We start from the raw sequence: 22148 nt of genomic DNA on the forward strand, positions 1-22148 counted from the left end.
CTCATGCACCAACCTAGGTTTACCAGAGAACCCCAGATTGGGGCTAGGCACTGGCCTAGTTACTAATACCACTTTATCTCCTCTTCTAATGCTGTGTATTGTATATACCTCTTAAATAATATCAGACACACAAAAGTAAGGGGTACCTGACACAAAACAGGGGCAGGGCAGGATTCAAACATTCTTTGATTCCCTTTTTAAAGTACCATTAAAATACTACCTCAAACCCTAATATGCCTCATCTGTTTCTCTCTTTTTGCTACTCTTCGTCAACCTATCTGTTCCCATCTTTCCCTTGAGTGGATCACGGTGAATGTGGTCTGTGCTGGTAGAATTGACTGTTCTCTAAGATATTCCTTTTTCTCTTTGTTATCTTCCCTGCATTCTCCAGCCCATCACTTTTCATCAAATCTCACAATTCCAACCATAACCTACAGAACAGGTTATATTCCCAAGAAAATGGCAAGGTTTTAAGAAACCTCTATTTACAAAAGCGGTAAGGAATTGCTGATGAGAAGGACACCAGTATTTCTGAGAAGCTCAGTGGTGTCTTTCTCTAAGTCAGGGCTAATTGTAGGAGATATAGTTTTAGAACTGGGATCACTGATTCCAGTGGACATCATTGTATACTAACACTATATGGCAAAGAGTATGGGACAGTGGGCACATGACCATGGAATCCAATGGTTCCCCACTAAAAAGCTGATGGTTTGTCCATTTGATGGTAAATTAACAAATACGGCAGCTGTGGCTTGAGAATGTTTCAGAGTATGGAGGGCTCGGTCTTACCATGTGTGATGTCTTTTGCTGTGTCAACATGGCTATGACTATGATAAACTATAGTTCCCAGAATCTCGTTTCTAGTATGGACCAAAAGGAATGTTCTCTCACAAGAATTGGAGGAAGCATTTTGTAGCATACATACATTTTCTCCAGTTATTCAGTCAAACGTTAATCTAAGTGCTGTTGTGAAGGGATTTTGTAGGTATGATTAAAGTTTCTAATCAGTTAATTTTGTGTTAACCAAAAAGGAGATTATTCTCAGTGGACCTGACAATCAGTTGTAAAGCTTTTTAAACAGCGTTTTGGCCTTTGCTGAGTAAAGAAACTCCCCCTTGTAAACATGTTTCACTTCATGCTCTTGGAGTTCCAGTTTGTTTATCTTCCCTTCCTAACTGCTTGCCCTAAGGACTTCAGATTTATTTCATCAGCCTCCCATAGTTGTGTAAGACAATTCCTTATAATAAACAAGTAGATAGATAGATAGAAAGGTGATAGATAGATAGATAGATATAGGTATAAATATAGATATAGATATTCATCTTAGGTGTAGAGCTCCCTATAGTGTTGGCTGAGGACTCTATTGTATCACATTTTCTCTTACTTCCACACCCTGCTTCCCTTACTCCTTTAGCTGTGTTAATCCTGCAAGTACTTCCTTGAAAATCTCCTGCATGAAAATTTCTGCCTAGTCTGTTTCTCAGAGAACCCCAACTAAGAATCCTCCAATATTCAGAGGTAGAAGAGTTGAACCTATAAGAGATGCTGAGAAGGAAAAGCCGGGGTGGGGAAGAAGGAAAACCACAAGGGGATTATCTCCCGGAAACCACAAGAAAAGTGTTAACGAAGAAAGCAGTAAGAAGTTTATGATGGTGCCCAAGGATCAAGTGAATGCATCACAAAATGTCCTCTGATTTGGCAACATAGAGACGATTAGTGATCTTGGTAAGAAAAGTTTCATGGAGAGGTAGGGACAGAAAACAGATTGGGGTAGGTTGAGTAGCATGTAGGAGACAAAGAGATAACAAGCACAAATTTAAAACAGTTAAGAAACATAAAGAAGAAATAGGGCAAAAGCTGTGTGGAAATGATATCGGTGGAGAACAATTTTCTTTTTAAGATGAGCATGTCTAAATGTTGAAGTGGTAAGGATCCTACAGAGTGGGAAGAGCTGAAGACACAGGAAAGGATGAGGAAAACTCATGAAGTAAAGGCCCCAGGAAGTTCAGAAGGGTTGGGATCCCAAGATCACAGAGAGATGGGACAGGAAGGACACGTACATGGAGACAGCAGGTAATAAAAATATGAGGAAAACTGAAATATAGGACTTTTATAGAGTCGCTGGCAGAAAAATAGATTTCCTATTTCGCAGTTTCATAGACGTTATTCACAAAATTCAATATTGCAACCTTATCAATAGTTCCTAATCCACCTATGTATGTATATGTTTATATACATATACCTGCACCTGCATGTATATATTATATATATCTGCATCTGTAACTATAGCTGTATCTATAGCTGTATCTATATTTCTATCTGTACCAAAGCAGTTTATACCTTAATAAACTGGCAAAACAGTGGAATAAAAAGAACACTAATGGGGCTTCCCTGGTGGCACAGTGGTTGAGAGTCCGCCTGCCGATGCAGGGGACACGGGTTCGTGACCCGGTCCGGGAGGATCCCACATGCTGCGGGGTGGCTGGGCCCGTGAGCCATGGCCGCTGAGCCTGCGTGTCCGGAGCCTGTGCTCTGCAACAGGAGAGGCCACAACAGTGAGAGGCCCCAGTACAGCGAAAAAAAAAAAAAAATAAGAACACTAATGAACTATTGTTGTCACAATTGTTAAGGTGGAATTCTTTCTTGGTTTTATAATTACCTTTATCTCTCTTCAGCTACTCTGAATTTCTTGATTTAGTTTAAGACCAGGGGGCAGCAAACCTTTTCAATAAAGGGCCAGATAGTAAATGTTGTAGGTTTTGTGGGCCATATAGTTTCTGTCGCAACTACTCAATTCTACCATTATATCATAAAAACAGCCATAAACAGCATGTAACATAAATGAATGAGTGCAGCTGTGTTCCAATAATACTTCACATACAAAAACAGGTGGCAGGCAGGATTTAGGCCATGGGCCATCATTTGTCCACAGTTGCTTTTATCCATGCTATAATTTTGTTGAGACTATCAATCACCTCATCTCATGCGTGAACTTGATGAATTCAAATCAATGATCAGTTTATCTTTGAAATCTTCTATACCTCCCATGATCATATTAGCTTACCTCTATGGTATTATTATAATATTCCTAAAGTACCTACAATATTCCTTTGTGATAATACTTGTTATGCAATAATTTGTTTAGGTATTTTACTCTGATTTCACTGAGAATGGAGATCAAATCTTATTAACCTTCATATCCCCAGCACAGTACCAACACAGAGCGGAAGTCCTACAAATATTTGTTCATTGAATAAATGAACAAGGATGAATCATTACTGTCCAACTGAAAGAGAACTCTTTCCTGCTAGGGCAGTTGGCCTAACATGTTTATTAGATTCAAGTTCAGTACCACATTCACAGGTGGTTGAATAGCCAGCTCTTGTTTGTGAACTGTGAGCCTGTTACTGGCATGATTTGTATTTCTGTCTCAAGTGCTTCTCTGTCTTAAATGTATTGATATACACTTGTATTTATCGTGATATCATTTCATTAAATAGGTATGTTATATTAATATTCATGATTATGCAAAACAATTTTGCACAAACAAAATGTATGATGATATTTCATCTCTCTTTTTTTAAGGCAGTTGTGCTAAGTTAACGTGCTCTATGAGAGTTTATTAAATCACACTTGCTGAATACTTACGTACTATTGTAAATGCTTTGTTTATTCCTCCGACTATGTTGAGGAAAATACTATTACCTACATTCTTTTTTTTTTTTTTCCGGTACACGGGCCTCTCACTGTTGTGGCCTCTCCCGTTGCGGAGCACAGGTTTCGTACACGCAGGCTCGGCGGCCATGGCTCACGGGCCCAGCTGCTCTGCGGTATGTGGGATCTTCCTGGACCGGGGCACGAACCCGTGTCCCCTGCATCAGCAGGCGGACTCTCAACCACTGTGCCACCAGGGAAGCCTCTATTACCTACATTTTAAAGACGCAAAAACTGACGAACAGATAGGTAAGATAATTCACACAAGGTCATACAGCTAATGAGAGATTGAGCCAGGAATCAAATTCATAGAGTCTGACTTCAGATCCCACATATGTTAAAGGTTTTCTCATATCTTTAATGTACTGAATATCACAGTCTGTGGCATGTTAATCACACAGGAAGAGCAATTTATCAGCTGGCCAATTCTTACTACTTTTTAGGTCAGTACTATAGGCAGAATGATGCTCTTTCCCATCTCCCCTCCAAATATCCCTACCTTAGTCTCCAGAACCTGTGAATATGTTATAATACGTATATGGCAAAAGCGGCTTTTCAGATATGATTAAAGGTAAGAACCTTGGGATGGAGGCCCAAACTAATTACATGAATGCTTAAAAGCAGAAAACTTTTCCTTGCTGCAGTCAGTCAGAGAAAGATGTGACAACAGACTAATGATCAGAGTGATACAACCTTATCTGGCTTTGAAGATGGAAGGAGGCCATGTGACAAGGAATGTAGGTGGTTTCTAGAAGCTGAAAAAGGCAAGGAAATGAATTATTTCCTGGAGTCTCCACAAAGAACATAGCCTCACTGCCACTTTGATTTCAGCCATTTGAGACCCATATCAGATTTCTGGTCTACTGAATTACAAGATAACGGTTTGTAGTGATTTAAGCCACTGTGTTTGTGGTAATTTATTGCAGTAGCAAGAGAAATTCTATATAGTCAGCAACAAAGTTCTCTCCAGTATCAGAGAGAAGAGAAAAATGTTCATTCTTTCTGTATTTTCTCGCTGTCTCCCTTTCTCTCTCTCCACACACATACACACTCACACAGACACATCTACTGTTCATAATTCCTCTGGCAAGAGTAAAAATGACATGGTCCAGTAATGAAGACTGACCATATCCCAGGCAGAATGCAGTACTTTCTCAAAAAGCACTAAAAATAAATGGTGCAAACTTAACTTGGGCTTGGTCTTCAGGGCCTATCCAGCCTTCCCTACCCCTGTCTCACGATCTCCTGTCCATCCTAATAGCTGACACTGACTCTGCTTTGATTCAGACTATTTTGATGCCTTGTGCTTATTCTTCCAAGTGTGGATTTCTGGTTTTGCTGTTTTTATTCCTGTATGATTCTGAAAGGTACTCACACGCTTCTACCTAGACAAGATATACACATATCTTATTTGAGAACCAAGTTACATGTGTGTTTTTCCCTGTCTTTCTGAAATGGCTTCAGTCTGTATTTTCTTCTAATTTTAATAAGAGAAAATGCTCATTACATAGATGTTATAATTTGAAAAAGATAGATTTATGAAAAGAAGCAATACGTGAAGTGGCAAGTAGGGTCTTCAGTTCCTCTCAAAGAGACTTGCAACTCCTCTTCCTTCTTCTAAGTTCTTCACCTTTTCATTTTTTTCTTCATTCCTTTTGATCTTTTATTGTTAGGCTCCATCTCTTTGCATTCTTTAATCTATGCAACCCTTTTCAAAAGCACCATGGCAGTTCATTACTAAAGCCATGAAAGTCTGCATATGCTTTGACCAGAGATTCTACTAGAAAATAATTTAAGTAAAGTCAGATGCCAAATGCACCAGGATTTTCATTACAGCACTAACCATAATTTAAAAAGTAGATGAGGGCTTCCCTGGTGGCGCAGTGGTTGAGAGTCCGCCTGCCGATGCAGGGGACACGGGTTCGTGCCCCGGTCTGGGAAGATCCCACATGCCGCGGAGCGGCTGGGCCCGCGAGCCGTGGCCGCTGAGTCTGCGCGTCCGGAGCCTGTGCTCCTCAACGGGAGAGGCCACAACAGTGAGAGGCCCGCGTACCGCAAAAAAAAAAAAAAAAGAGTAGATGAAACCTGAATATTCAGTAACAGGGAACTGGTAAATTATGACATATCAACATAATTGAACAACAAACAATGAAATTTATAATCATGAAGAAGAACTGGATTCAAATCCCAGCTAAATTACCTAAACTACTGAACAGACACGTAAACAGGGAAGGTGCGTCTCCTATTTAAGCCACAGTCTCCTCATTTGAAAGCGTGAATAATACTTATTCTCATATTGATAACATGAAGATGAAATGAATTAACATAGATGATGTGTTTAGCACAGTTCTTGGAACATCATAACCACTCACTGCATTTAACATCTTTGTTATTTATTTTTAAATAAGAAATTAGAAATCACCATAATAATGCATACAAGACTTGGTAGATTAACATGTAGTTACAAGAATAATTTCTTACGCTGCTATTAAGAAAAGAACTCATAAAACAATTAGATAAACATGGGCTATATAGAGTTTTAATAAGGCTTTTATTTAAAAGAACATACTTAAAATATTTCTATATGGTTTTACATAGCTGAAGGATTTGAAAGCCCTTAAGGCCTCCAGTGGATGCCAAAGGCAATTTTATATTCATTATATTGTACAAACGGGCAAATGCTTTTGAAAATAAGCAACACAAAGTTAAAAAACAAAAAAAACCTCTTTTTACTTGCATTTTAGCAGCTCTCAGAAGGAGTCTAATCAGAGGGCGAGTAGACCTTTGTTCTACTGACATGCCCCCCAAATAGCACAAGTTTACAATAGGTGACCCCAATGAGGTCTTTTTTTATGATGACAAAGAAAACTCTTCCTACAAATCAAAGCCCATATAAACAAGGAAAAGCCTATTTAAAAACATTCACAGTCAACGCCAGTTGTCAGCCTGCTAGAGACACTGGTTGAAATGACTTATACCCATCGCATATTTATTTCTACAGATGGAGAATTATATATTTGACTTGTTGGAAAGGTTGGGTACTCAAAATACTCTTTTTTTAAAAAAAGTAAAACACAGAAAGAGGAACAAAAAGAGTGGCAGCTGCTTATTTCTTTCTCTGTAACAAAATGTGACATATAATGTAGCAATGGAAAAAGAGCAGAGCTCAAATGAAGCAATTCATAAAATGCACATAGAAAACAATGCCACAGAATATACTGTTGATTAGAATTTAATGAAACTTCAAGTATCTCGAAATATGTCATGTCATTTGGGTACCTTATTGAGAAAACCACAGAATGAATGTGGTGGTGGTTTTATCAGAGATGTTGCTGCTACTCAAGTAGATAACTTGAGCCTCTAGAGAAATAAAATGATATTCTATGTTGAAGCTCAGTGATAAAGGAGGGAATTGCCTTGTGATAAGGAAGAGAATGACTTTATACAGATCCCTGTCAGTAACAATGAAAATTCCCTGGGTAGACTTTTATTCTAGATGCTTTGTAAAAAATGATTTAAATACCACCTGGTTGGACTTCCCTGGTGACGCAGTGGTTGAGAGTCCGCCTGCCGATGCAGGGGACACGGGTTCGTGCCCCGGTCCGGGAAGATCCCACATGCCACGGGGCGGCTGTGCCCGTGAGCCATGGTCGCTGAGCCTGCGCGTCGGGAGCCTGTGCTCCGCAACGGGAGAGGCCACAACAGTGAGAGGCCCGTGTACCACAAAAAACAAACAAACAAACAAAAAATACCACCTGGTCTGAAATTTTGCCTTCAGATCAAATCTAGCTAAGTAATTATTTTGTGTTCTGAGGTCAGACTGAAGGCAACCACAATCGTTATTACTGCTTCTCCAGAATCTTCTTCAGGCCTTATCCAAATTTCTTTTCCTACTCCTTGCTCTCAGTTTTACTAGTTGCTATTCTCAACTAAATTGAATCCAGTTTTCAAATGTCATTGTTAATTTATTTTAAATCTTGTATTTCTGGTTATGTACCAAGTGGAGGATATAAGCCCTAGTATTTGCCCTCTAATCCCACAGACCTCCTCTGTGTCAATAAATATGCTGCTACCCACCCCTTGCCCGACTTTTCTCCTCGAGGCATCAGAAATTAGATAAGCCAGCAAATGTTGACTGACAACTAAAGAGAGTTAGAAAATGAAAATTGCTCTATAACTGAATTTCTTACCTATTAGTAATCGCTGAGAGTTGATGGCATTACTTCAACAAGAATGGTAACTTTTTATTTGTTCTAGATGAAAATTATCCAAAATCATTTGACCAATGTTTATAATAAGATGATTTTTGCTTTCCTCTTAATTTCTAAATGTATTCATAAACAGTCTGACTCCTACACTGCAGGCCTTATAGGAATTGTAAGATATTTTAATAAAAAAAGTACCATACAGGTTGGTGGGTCTCCTTTTAAATATCATCCCAGAGATGTAGAGGTTTAGGTGTCAGGCCCAGGCAGGTTTCTGGGAGCTAGAATTGGACAAGTCTGTCTTAAAAGCATGGCCATCTTGAGAAAGTGAAAAGACAGTGTTTAGGGATGAGGCTGGAAATATAATTCAAGTAGTCAAACTGAGATACATCTTTGAAAATGCTGAGCAGATACATACAAACTAAACATAAGGGAACTAAAGAGACTGGGGATACCAGGACAGAGTGATTGAGTTTGGATGAGAGAGTGAGAGTTGGAATCTGGCGAAACACCCTGAAATACTGTGGCAGAATCACAGGAACTTTTCACAGAGCATGTTTGGCCTCGCTTCTGAATGGGGAGTTGTTGTGAGTCCTGAGCCAAGAATGACTATAGACTCAATACTTAAATTCTCTTTATAGAATTCAAGTCAAATTAGCCATCCAACCTCTATGTGAAGAATTCCAGAGTCAACCACTTATTATTTTCCAAGAATGTCCAGTTTGGTTTTGGAAAGCTCTGAATATTGGACAGTTTTTCCTTTTATTACACCAAAATGGGTCCTCTATAAATTGCACCCACTGGTGCTAGTCTTTTATGCTCTACATAGTGATAATACAAACGGAATGTCAATTGGACTATTTTTAGAAATTCAACTGGACCTAAAATTTCAAGTAACAAGATTATCTAGACTTTCTAATTTAAGGTCTTAATAGCCAGGAAAAATAGTGATAAGTTATTTTACTAGAACTGCAGACAGGCTGATATTCACATAATTGTTCTCTACCATGAAATGTTTTATAGCATTTTAAATATTCTCTAATAAAGTTCTTCTTAGAAGATAAAAAAATGCTCTATAATAAGATTATTATCATCTTCATCAACATAATTCATGAGCACAGCTTAAGACAGGTACTTAGCCAGATTCTTTTCAGGCGAAGGGCCCTTGATTTCAGTGGCCTTAAAATGTAGTCAGAACTATGGCAGGAAAGAGTTGAAGATCGTTTTCTACTTGAAGTCCATAACATATTTTGGAGCAGGAATGTAAAATATAAGGGAAACATTATGCTTTCTTAGGAAAATTAAAATGTATTTCTCAAGCTCAAAGGAGTCAATTAGTGTAAATTCGTTACTATTTTATTAAAATCAAAGAAAGGGGATAATAAAAGAAACATGTCGTTAAACAATCAGGAAGAAAATGATCACAATTGTTGTCATATTTTATAAGAGCACTTTCATTCAGATATGACTAGCAGACTAGCACCTCCATTACCAAATGGCATCTTTTCCTTGGAAATATGGGCTTTAGGAAAACTATTAAGGGAATGATCAAAATATAGCAAAGCAAGCACAGGTGGCTTCTACCTGAGTTGGACGAGGGGTATATTTTGTTTTAAGATAACAATTCTAATAATGATCTTCATAGACACACGCCAAGGATTTCTTCTGGGACAACCCCTAGGGACTTTAACATCATTTAATTTAGAGTGAGGTCAGGTTTCTTGGCCCAACTCTATTGCTTAAGCCTTTTATAAATGGCTCTGATACAACAAGCTGTGGTAGTCCTCCTTGTCCATAAGGAGTGGCTGCTTTTCTTCAGGAAGCTGCTTTCTCTTTCGATGACACAACAGGCTAGTGAGTCCTCCCAGCACAGCAGTGAGGACAGACCCTACCATGGCTGCCCCAATGAGCCATGGCCAGATCTGACTTGCTTGTTCTAAGTAGGGTTTAATGTAATCTTGAAAACTGTCTGGTCCTGAAATAGAAAGACATCCCAATGTTTTTACTATCATCATCACCATCATCATCATCATCATCATCATCATCCTTGCATAGTACTTTGGGGTCAGATGCTTGGGTTTGAATGCCAGCTCTGCTACTTACTAGCTATAAGATCTTAGGAAAGTTACACCTAATACTCCTAAGCTTCAGGTTCTTCATCAGAAAAATAGGAAAACAATACCACCTTGTTGGGATGTTTTAAACTTCATAGATATTATCTGATTTGTAAATTGTACAGTGCCTGCCCCCAAGTCAGCTACTGTTACTCTTTTAGTTATTTATTCTGTTATTTGACTCCATATTTCTAAATAATAGGCAAATATTACTACTTCTTAATTCGTCAAGTTTATCTCTGGAGTTCCTCAGGTATAAACAATGATTTGAGCTCTCTTACAGTTTCCCTTTTCTTTCCTCCATATTTTCAGCATAATAATACCATGATCTGGGGTCAAATCCACATCTCGGATTTCCATTATTTTTAATATTTAAATATTATTCACAATTGAACCAAATATTATTCTATGATTACCTTTCCTTTCTTACATTATTTTCCACTTGGAGCTAATAATTTATTATATCTATTTGCTTGATTTTAAAGTTCCCATCACTATTTACAAGACACTCTAAGATACTCTATATCCATTTTGCGATACAAAGGAAAGAAGAGAGTGCATCTTGGGCTTACCTAGTAGCAAATTATGGCTATGTGACTTAAGTCTTGAGCAAAAGTAATACATGTAACTTTGGGGCAGTTCCCTTAAAAAGAAAAGGTATGCCTTCTCCTTTTCCCTTCTCCCCTTTCAACTAATGCAGATAGTACGTTGGTGAGCCACCATAGATCAGGTGATCAAGGGTAAACCCTAGGTCTTATAGAACTACAAGAAACAAGCAGCTCTGGTCCCTGAAATTATGGAGCTTGTGTTTGACAACATACCAAGACTGCCATTTGAGCAATAAATAAACTAACTTATTTAGGCCATGGATATTTGAGCCTATATCTACTCCCCATCCCTACCTTCCCCCTGTTGCTGATGTGGGAACTATAACATTTTTTTTATGAATTATTTTCTTGGCTCCTGTTTCTTAGTTCATAGTGAACCACTGACTCAAGTTGGGCCAGTCAGAATCATTACTCAGAATTCACTGTGCTGGAATTAAGAGTCAGATGACTCAGGAGCTGATAACAGTCTTAGAGCTAGAGAGGGGGTAGGGAGCGGGGAAGAGAGAGAGGGGGAGAATGAATCTTTAGGGAGCTTAGTTTGCTGGTTCCTGCTGTTCCTCAGTCTCAGCTGCATTTTTGTCTTTCTTACATTTCAAATGTTCATTCCTTCCTTGGATTTTGTAAACCAATAAATTATCTTTTTATCTAATCTTGTTTCTATGGAGTTTCTGCCTTTTGCACTTCAAAAAGTCCTAATTATTTTTAAAGTTAGATTCCTACAACAATAAAAGATAAAGTACCTTAGGATATTCTGAAATTACAGTTATATGTAAGCTTCATATATCATAAAAATTAGATCAACAATATAAAAAGAAAATTAATATTTATTTAATATAATATCTTGGAAAGAATGGGTAGCAACATGAAGTGAAATGTAAAGTGGGAGTCTCATTGATCGCCATAAACTCAAGCACTGAAAACAGTTAAAGCAGGAGAATTTGTCAAAAATTAATTTTATATTAAATTCCAATCTTCATTCAAAGAAGATAACACTGGCGCTTCCCTGGCTTAAGTGGGGCTACAGGGCTCAAACCCCATTTCTCCTGTTACTTTCTCTTTTTTGTCCTTAGTACTGTCCTTTTACCAGCTGTCACTAAGATACCTCTAAAATTCTTAGAATACATTAAGCATAATTTGCAACAATAGAGCAGATTTAGGTTTCTCTTCATCAGGAGGGGACAATAAGTTGCAAAGAACTAACATTATAAAATAAATTATAATAAAAAGATTCATAACTTTGGATTAATATTAATTTAAATCTAAGAAATGAAAGCTAACAAAGCTAAAATAAAGAAATTAAAAATGTGAAAATTATTTTCATCAAACATAAAGGTTACCATTCTAACACATTTAAAAGTTAATTTGAAAATGAAATTACAAATGTTTAGTTTGCATTGCTATTAGTCACTTCAACATATAGTGCATTTTAAATGTCTCACAAAATGCAGATTACATAGAGGTTACATAATATGGATGATTTCTTTATTGCTTAAGGCTCAGCTCAAATTCTTTCACAATTTTAAAACACTATTTCTTTGTCTGTCCTTCTGCTCTCCAGTTTCTCTTATTATTTCTCTACTTCAGTTCATTTCAAGTTGTCTTAAATTTTACTGCCACCAATGGACTGTCTTCTTTGAAACACTCTGTATTTCTCAATGGCTTCAACCTGAAATTTAGACTTGTCTTCCTCAGTTATTTGCTTTTGAGCCTCAATGGTGTATCTTTAAATTATTTCTTAATATCAAAAGTTTTCTATTTTTTTACCTACTTAAAATTCCATTTTTTTTTTGTTACCTATTCTCTTCAGAATAATCATATAGTCTTCTATTTGTTTGGTGCTCTGTCATTTCCAAAGCGCATCCATATGCCCATTTATCCACACAACAAACACATGAGGTAGTTAGGAATCATTATCCTAATTTAACCAATTCAAAATCTGTAACTTAGAAAGTTTGCCTGTAATATTTAAACCCTGCAATGTATGTATAACCTTGGAATGATGTCTTTCACATAAAAAGTAATTTATAACTGTTATCGATTCTTCTTACTCCATAGTAATTCCATCAATATTTCAACTGAACCAGCTTCCAGTAAGAGTTTTCTCTCTCACACCTGCTTTGAACACTGATTCTGCTCAGCTCTCTCTTCTGGATTCCAAGACTCTTTTCTTTTATTGCTCCTTTGTGACACTTGGCACAATTGTTTACATGTTGTAATTATTTATATGTATGTTTTAATTTTCAGGCTTCATCATGAACCCTTGAGAGCAAGTAGTATGTCTTATTTATCTTTCATTCTTCTATTCACTCATTTATTCATTCATACAGCAATGTTTACTGAGACACAATAAATGTCAGGTGGTGGTCCAGGAACTGCATGTGAAAGGCTGAGTAAGCAGAGCTCCTGGACTGAAGGAAATAATAACTGGAAGAGGAGACTGACAAGTAAACAAATTATTTTAAGAGCAATGCTGTTCCAATGCAAGTATATAAAAGATACAATGGGATAATGGGGAAAACACCTCCTATAACTGCCTGAGGAGTCAGAGGAGGCATCCCAGGAGACTATCCCACTGAGTAGAAGAATAAATTAGGACTTGAGTGTAGGATGCTGATGGCAAGCCATCCTAGGCAGAAGGAACAGTATGCACCTGTGTATACACATAGGGAAGCACTAGTGAACAAGTCCTCATCAAACCCCATGTGCAGAATGAGACCCTCCAGTTACTGTGAACATGCCTCCTCCTCTCGTTTTTAAAATCAAATGTCCAGGTCTTTTGGAATATATTGGAAGAAGGAAGCTCTTCACAAAGTAACACCAGACAAAAGGCAGGATTACATTTGCCAACAGCATCAAGGACTCAACCCTTCATTGCCAAAGGTTTTTGGTCTCACCTTTCAATCAGTCATGCATACAACAAAATCCCCTGCTACTCAATTTTGAAAAACATCACTAAATTCAATTATAAGAGAAAATGTTTGACTAAAGCAAGAAGACATCAGCTGCCTTTTATGGAAAATAATTAATTAATTATAAACGTGAGTGCCTAAATGATGAATAATTAACTGCCTGAACTAAATTATATCAAGAAATTTTAGAGAATTTTTTAGTAAGCTTAAAGTTTAGCTTACTCTATTCTGGCATTGTGTCTCAGTAAACATTGCTGTATGAATGAATAAATGAATGACTAGAAGAATGAAAGATAAATTTTAAACTCCTTGAAAGTACAACAGAATAATTCATAAAATAGAAAATGAGCAATTGCTGTTGCTTATTTTAAAGCAAAGCTTCTCTAAACTTAATGGCATAAGCTCACAGCTATATGAAAAGGACTCTAAATAGATAAAACATTTGGAATCAATTTTATTTTTAAAAATTTAATTATAAATAAATAATAAATACCTTTAATCCCCTAATGTGACTCTTTGAGCCTTCTTTCCCTTTTCTCCTCCAGTGGTTTTTGTTGCCTTTTCAGTAAAAAGTACCCATTTGGGACACTAGGGAAGGGACAATGAGGTGGAACATTTGTGTACAAGGCAAGTATAAAGAGAACCCTCTCTTCTGTGGAGTCATGGAGAGAGAATTCATTTGGGATTCTATATTTGCCACTTACGAGCTTTGTGACTTAGAACTTGTCACTTTATCTTTCTGTTCTCAATCTACTTACCTATAAAACAATAAAATCACTACTAGGCAAAATTGTAAAGATTGGCAAAGATAACAATTTATATGCTGATGCCTCTCACATTAGTATCTGCAGGCAGAATCTTTTCTGAGGCTCAAGGCTATCCAACTGCCTCAGATATATATTTATCCTGATGTGCCATTCACCCCATTTCACTGTGTAACAGATACCACCATGAGATTCACTCCATGTCTGGCCCTGCTCCTACTGTTTCTATCTCAATGAGTTCAATCACCATTCATCATCTGCACAGGCCAGAAAGCTTAAGGGCAACTCTAATATCTCCTTCTTTCTCACCTATTATATGTAATCATTTTCCAAGTTCCATACATTTTGTTTTCAAAATAATATCAATTTTTTTTTGTCCTTTCTGCCTTGCCTCTTAGCACCACTGCAGTTCCAACTTCCTTTGCCTCTCCCCTGGATACTCGTAACAGCATGTTCACTGGCCTCCCCGAATGCGCTTTGCAACTGACACAAAACTTGCACCTTTTTGGATTTTATATGAATATAATCATCAGTATATATTCTATGATGTCTGGTTTCTTTGGCTCAACATTGTGTCTTTAACATAGAGGACAGACTTGTGGTTGCCAAGGGGGAAGGGGGCAGGTGGGGGAGGGATGGATTGGGAGTTTGGGATAAGCAGACGCAAACTATTATATATAGAATGGATAAACAACAAGGTCCTGCTGTATAGCACAGGGAACTCTATTCAATATCCTGTGATAAACCATAGTGGAAAAGAATATGAAAAAGAATATATATATATGTATAACTGAATCACTTTGCTGTACAGCAGAAATTAACACAACATTGTAAATCAACTATATTTCAATAAAATAAAATTGAAAAAAAAAAAACTTCCTACAAGCTGCAGCAACTGTAATCTTACGAAAACTCAAATTTGATCCTGATTTGTTTAAAATTCATGAATGGCTCTGTTATCCTAGCAATATGGCCAAAATTCATAATCAAAACCTCCTTTTCAACTAATTAATTCTTCCTGTTACTGATATTCTCTGAAATGTCACTTCACTGACCCCTAGAGATATGCACATCTCTAAACAAACAAGTCATTAGGTAAGTAGTGGTTTAAGGTCTTTCTCTTTCATTAGGATGTAAGCACTGTGAAGAAGGAGATTACATTGTTTACCACTGTATCCACAGTATCTAAAAGAATGCCTTGAACAAGGTAGTTACTAAACATATGTATGCAGAAAGAATAAATAAACCAATAAAATCACCTAGAAAATATCTAGTGCAATAGAAGACTTGAAATACGTTAAAAATATCTAAAAATGCAAATCAAAACTACAATGAGGTATCACCTCACACCAGTCAGAATGGCCATCATCAAAAAATCTACAAACAATAAATGCTGGAGAGGGTGTGGGGAAAAGGGAACCCTCTTGGACTGTTGGTGGGAATATAAATTGATACAGCCACTATGGAGAACAGTATGGAGGTTCCTTAACAAACTAAAAATAGAACTACCATATGACCCAGCAATCCCACTACTGGGCATATACCCTGAGAAAACCATAATTCAAAGAGAGTCATGTACCACAATGTTCATTGCAGCTCTATTTACAATAGCCAGGACATGGAAGCAACCTAAGTGTCCATCAACAGATGAATGGATAGAGAAGATGTGGCACATATATACAATGGAATATTACTCAGCAATCAAAAGAAACAAAGTTGAGTTATTTGTAGTGAGGTGGATGGACCTAGAGACTGTCATACAGAGTGAAGTAAGTCAGAAAGAGAAAAATAAATACTGTATGCTAACACATATATATGGAATCTTAAGGAAAAAAAAGGTTCTGAAGAACCTAGGGGCAGGACAGGAATAAAGATGAAGATGTAGAGAATGGACTTGAGGACACGGGGAGGGGGAAGGGTAGGCTGGGATGAAGTGAGAGAGTGGCATGGACTTATATACACTACCAAATGTAAACTAGATAGCTGGTGGGAAGCAGCCGCATAGCACAGGGAGATCAGCTCTGTGCTTTGTGACCACTCAGAGGGGTGGGATAGGGAGGGTGGGAGGGAGACGCAAGAGGGAAGAGATATGGGGATATATGTATATGTATGGCTGATTCACTTTGTTATAAAACAGAAACTAACACACCATTGTAAAGCAATTATACTCCAATAAAGATGTTAAATTTTTTTTTTAATCTAGAAATGACCTGAGTATTAAGAAGTGTGACATTTTTCTAGCAAGCTTTACTTATATGTATTGGTTAAGAGACACCATCCTTCATGATAAATATCACTTGCATTCAAGTGAATTCATTGGTTTAGCCCCATACCAGATACCATTTGGAGAAGACTGCAGAAGCTTGCAAGGTATCAGTTCTCATTTTTTAGGGCTCACAGCCAAGGTAGCGGGGGGAAAGATTCATATGTAGAAAAATTACCATGTAACTCTATTAAAGGAGTGATTAAACATGACTCTGTGTATGTATACAATGATTTTGTATCTGAGAGTGTGACAAATGGTTATGGATCAGAATTTAGCCAGAGAGAATAGTGTAATAAAAGCAAGAGCCCGTGAAAGAGTCTGTTATGTTCTGAAAATGGAAATTATAAAATCCTGGTGGTGACTCTTTGAAAAACCATTACCAATATTCTCCTTTCTTTATGTACTGTGGGTGTTTTTAGAAGGAGGGAAAAACACTTCACTTGAGACTGCCCCTCTTTTTGACTCACTGGGAGCCCCTTCCCTTACCATACCTCCACCCTCTGCAAAATCCTCTGTTCTTAGTGATCTCCAGGTTTTCAAAGAACTCATCTCCTCTACCAGCCATTTTAGTATTCCTTCCACTGGCTATGGTCTTCAGATAAAGCAAAACAGGTATCGAACCCAAATCTGTCCAACTAATGGTTCCCCCAAGGGCAGGAAAAGGTTGATAAAATACAGTTTCTCCTGTTGGCCTTAAAATGTGGTTCTGCTATGCCACATACTAGCTAGATGGCCCAGGACAAGTTATTTATATTCTTTAAGCCTCTGTTTTCTCAGCTATGATCAGGAAAAAGAAATAATAGTGCTTACTTCACAGGGTAATTATGAAAATTAAAGGAAATAATGCACACGGCATACCCAGAAGAGTTCCTGGAACATGAAAAGATCCGTACTATATTAGCTATTATGAAATAACTCAATTTATCTCCTCAGTGTAATTTTTCATTGCTCATACTACTCAAATAGGAGAATTTAGCATCTCAGAAATACAGAGTACACTTTACACCTCTATTTTTGTTATTCTATTAGTTTAGAATATTCCCTACCCTTTTCTATCTGCTACCTGCCTGCTCATCCTTCAAGGCCTTGTCTTGTCTTTTTAGGTTGAACTACTCTGAAGTCATTGTTTTCTCCTCTGTGCTCTTATAAGATTCGGTTTATGACTCCTTTATTGCACTTAACCCAGCCTGATGTTTCACACTTTTTTGCACAACTGTCTGACTTCCATACTGAATTTAATTTAATGCTCCTTGAGGTCTGGAGGTATGTCATTCATTTATGTGTCACTAAAGTTTAACAGGAGGTAGGAAATTGGTAAATGTCATTCATTTGTTCATTTTATTTTACTAATCTGTTTATGTTTCCATGAATTATCAATGAATATAATGAAACATCAGTGCTTGTCGAATACCTCGTATCCACAAACTCTGTGTTGTTTAACCGTTTTTTTAGCTGTTGACCATCTTGTGTTGCAGTGGAGAGGACCCTGTAGTGTTGTAATCTGGCTCTTCCACATACTGGTGTTTGCTATTGGGAAAGTCAATTAAATTATCTTAGCATCAGTATCCTTACCTCATTCTAGGGAAAATAATACTTCCCCTAATATATGGTTGATTAATAATGCATGCATGGTATGTAGCAGGCTCACAGGTAGGGGGAGACATTACTACCTGTTCCGTATTTATCAAAAAGATACTGACATACTACTACTAAAGAAGATTATTTAAAGCCTAGATCTAATTACAATCCTAGACTTAATCATAGTCAGAGCAATTATTATTATAATAGCTATTATCATTATTATTATTAACTGTGTTTAACTTCAAAATGTTCACAAATTTTCTTGGTAACCCTAGCAGGAAGTTCCCAAAGATGATTTCAAAACTGCTAGATGTTTAACTTGCACTGACTGCCCTAGACTCTTAATGCATTTAATTATCAAATATCTCTTTGAGGTATTCTATTCCTAATATTTAAGGTTAAGAAACTGAGATTCAAGGAACTGAAGTCAAATTTCCCAAGGTCGCACAAAAGTCAGTTTATAGTGTTATATCTCACACCCATTTTTTTTCTGATTTTAATTTTAGTGCTCTTCCCATGGTTGCCATATGCAAAATGCTCTATTTTAAGCAGAAAGGACAGAAATTTAAAGATTCTTGCAACTTGGTCCACGTAGTAATAAATCAGTGATGAGTTAAGAATCGTAATGCATTTTCCCAATTTAAATAATTTGGGGATAACGTTGTAAAAACATAAGGTTTTGCACTCTCTCAAAAGACATTGGTCACACCAGACTCAGCAATTCACATGAAAGAAACTGAGCCTTACCTGAATCTTGTAGGTAGCTATAGTCATAACCCAGATCTCTGGATGAAATAAAGAAATCACCATTTCTGTAGAGAGGTATAAAAGGAACCATGTAGGATTCCCGGTTGTGCCCAATGGGTGCATTGGCTTCTGGATAAACTTCTTGAAGAGGATGGTGCCTTCGAAGCCACTGTTCAAAAATACTGCAGAGGAAAGGATGATTCAATGTCAGAAACATATTGTTAGTAAAAGAAATATTTGGAATTCTTAAAGTAAAATAACAAGGCATATCTTAAAACCTAAAGCTGTGGAAAGATGCCAATATAGTTTTCACACTTTGAAAATATTTTGTAAGTCACCAGTTCATGCTGTCAGGCCCTGATGAAACTCATTCATTTGAGAGAAATATTAGAGGATAATTTTGAAAGAGAAATTTCTTAGAAGATAGATGAAACTTACATGACAAGTTTAGACCCTTCAGAATGCTGCAGAGCAAGTGTAATTATTGGTTGAGTGACAATTGAGACATAGTTGTAAATTAAATATGTCTCTCATCTCAAAGAAAGTTCACCTAAAGAAAGAACTTGCAAAACTAAATTGGAATCAGTACTAGAATTTGGCCATTTTGGGGTCATGGTAGGGGACTTTCAATTATTTCAACCTCCTTGTTATGTTTGGTGCAGTGTATGCTTAATGAATCTTGGTGGGAGAGAGAGCTCACCTTCCATGATAGAGGCTAAAAATACTTACTTGGAAACTTGTGGTTTCCAAACTTCCCTGGAAGCTAGAGTACGACCACATGATCAATACTCAGCCAATCAGACATACCCATCCAAGACTTTGAAACAGGAGACACTGACACAAAGAAGCAAGGACAATGGAAAACCAACAACCTGTTTTTAAGGGCAGCGAGGCCAGAGGTATTAGTAAAGGTGTCCAGGGGTACCCTGTGTCCTAGAGCAGCGGTCCCCAAACTTTTTGGTACCGGGGATCGGTTTCGTGAAAGACAATTTTCCATGGATGGGATGGGTGGGGGGGAGAGGGCGGGAGGGGATGGGTGGTTCAAGCAGTAATGTGAGCCATGGGGAGCAATGCGGAGACCCAGATGAAGTTTCGCTCGCTTGTCCGCCTCTCACCTCCTGCTGTGTGGCCCAGTTCCAGCTGGGGGTTGGGGACTCCTGTTCTAGAGCATGGTTTTGGCAGATGATTGACTGCTGCCCTCCTCCCTTGTTCCCATCTGTTTCTCAACCTGCTTCTCCATGATCTCCTCACCTATCCGATACCCTTTCAGCAAATTTGTTTCCTGTTGAATCAGCCAGAGCGAGTTTCTGCTGCATGCAATTAAAAACCCTAACTGGAACAAAAGCTAAAAAACTATGGGATCAAAAAAGTCTAGTAAGAATGGAAGCAAAACTAAGCTACAGCAGAATTTATAGTGGATCATTAAAGGTGCGATAAAGAGCATGGCTTTGTGTCATCAGACCATATAACATAGAGGGAAGAATACTATATTTGGAGTCAGAGAACTCCCCTTGAGTCCTAGATCTGTGGTTTAAGAGCTGTATCAGTTGCATAAGCTCATAAGCAAATCACTGAACCACTTGAAGACTTAGCCTTCTCATCCTTAAAATGAAAGTAATAATATCTGTCCTATCTGTTTCCAAATTATCCAATGTGATAATTTTTATGAAAGTGCTAGATATATAAGCTACTGTTGTTTAGCTCTAGAATTGAAGCTCAGAGATAAAAGGTTAGTGCATGGTCGAGATGATGGGTCTAAAAAAGAAAGTGATAGTACTTCAAGCAAGCAAATAATTTTTTTGAGAAAACATTTTGAAGTACAATAAAGAAGAGAACAAGGAAGCCAGATGGCAGCAGTGGTGATCACTTTTTCTGTGATGAAAAGCAATTCTATTTGCTTAGAGAATCTGGACTTCAAATACTAGTTGTGGTCAAAGTTGTTTTTAATTGTGAATAAACTGAGAGATCATCAGGCTGCTGATAAACACTGCAAATCTGGTCCCTGAATACCAAATGGTCCCTAAATAGCTCAATTATTAAATATGTTTACTGAGTACTTACTATATGTTAAGTTTTGGAGAAACTTGAACCTGTGCAAAAACCTGAATTCTGTGGGTTGTGACAAAGGGAACTTGTAAAAGGTCTTAACCTGTTTAATTTTCCTTTTATTCATCTGCAAAATGGGAGTAGTATTTATGTCTTGAAGGTATTGTAAGGATTAATTAAGCAACATAAATGTCCTTTGACAGATGAATAAAGAAGATATTGTATGTATATACAGTGGAATATTATTTAGCCATAAAAAGAACAAAATAATGCCATTTGCAGCAACATGGATGGACCTAGAGATTATCATATTAAGTGAAGTAAGTCAGACAACAAATAAAATATAATATCACTTACATGTGGAATCTAAAATACAACACAAATGAACTTATTTATAAAACAGAAATAGACTCAGAGACATAGAAAAAAACTTGTGGTTACCAAAGGGAAAGGGAGGGGAGGGATAAAATTGGAATTTGGGATTAACAGATATACACTACTATATATAAAAGAGAGAAACAACAAGGACCTACTGTATAGCACAAGGGACTATATTCAATGTCTTGTAATAACCTATAATAGAAAAAAATCTGAAAAAGAATATGTATATATGTATGTATATACATATATATGTATAAATGAATTGTTTTACACTGGACACATTGTAAGTAAAAAAATTAAAAACTGATTAATTAAAATAACATAAGTAAGATATATGGTTAAGTGTTGGACAGGTGGTAAACAGAAGCCATCCTCATCCCCATAGTATTTCTTCCTTTTCTTCCTTCTACTCATGATTCAAGTTATACTGGAAGAATTCTACAAATGGTGAGAGACATGAGACATGCATAGAAATGCCAACGCCATGTATATTTGAGCTGGTTCTTTAAAAATGGTTATTCTTCTTTAAGCGGAAATGGGGAAACAGAGGATTCAAGAAGATTGTTTTTTTGTGTGTGTACCTCCATTTCCTCAACTGAAGAAATTAGGAACTGGTTTAAGTCTATTCAAGTCCTATAATTTTATGAATTATTCTTTTTATTTTAACATCTACAGTTTTCTTCTTTTCATGAAAGCATTACTTGTTCATTATATACAATTCAGAAAATAAAGGAGAAAAGAAAAAAATCATATGTACTTGCTCCATATTTTTGTTGCAGTTTTTAAAATATACAAGTATAACATTAAATACAT

The 22148-nt window shown here is 37.1% G+C and overlaps 1 protein-coding gene across 1 annotated transcript in view; it reads right to left on the reverse strand.

Annotated features, from left to right (window-relative positions):
- Nucleotides 1–9667: 9667 nt before the first annotated feature.
- The window catches only part of TYR (tyrosinase), a gene marked incomplete at its 3' end in the record, with an annotated part of 110604 nt that continues 98123 nt past the window's right edge, over nucleotides 9668–22148 (reverse strand). Inside the window, exons 4-5 of the mRNA XM_082660341.1 lie at nucleotides 18909–19090; nucleotides 9668–9894 (exon numbers count right to left, since the gene is read on the reverse strand). Of these exons, the coding sequence (XP_082516467.1) occupies nucleotides 9668–9894; nucleotides 18909–19090 (409 nt within the window). The remainder of the gene's footprint in view (nucleotides 9895–18908; nucleotides 19091–22148) is intronic.

The sequence above is a fragment of the Grampus griseus genome (assembly GCF_964374135.1).
Source record: "Grampus griseus genome assembly, chromosome: 8".
NCBI classification, from domain to species: domain Eukaryota; kingdom Metazoa; phylum Chordata; class Mammalia; order Artiodactyla; family Delphinidae; genus Grampus; species Grampus griseus.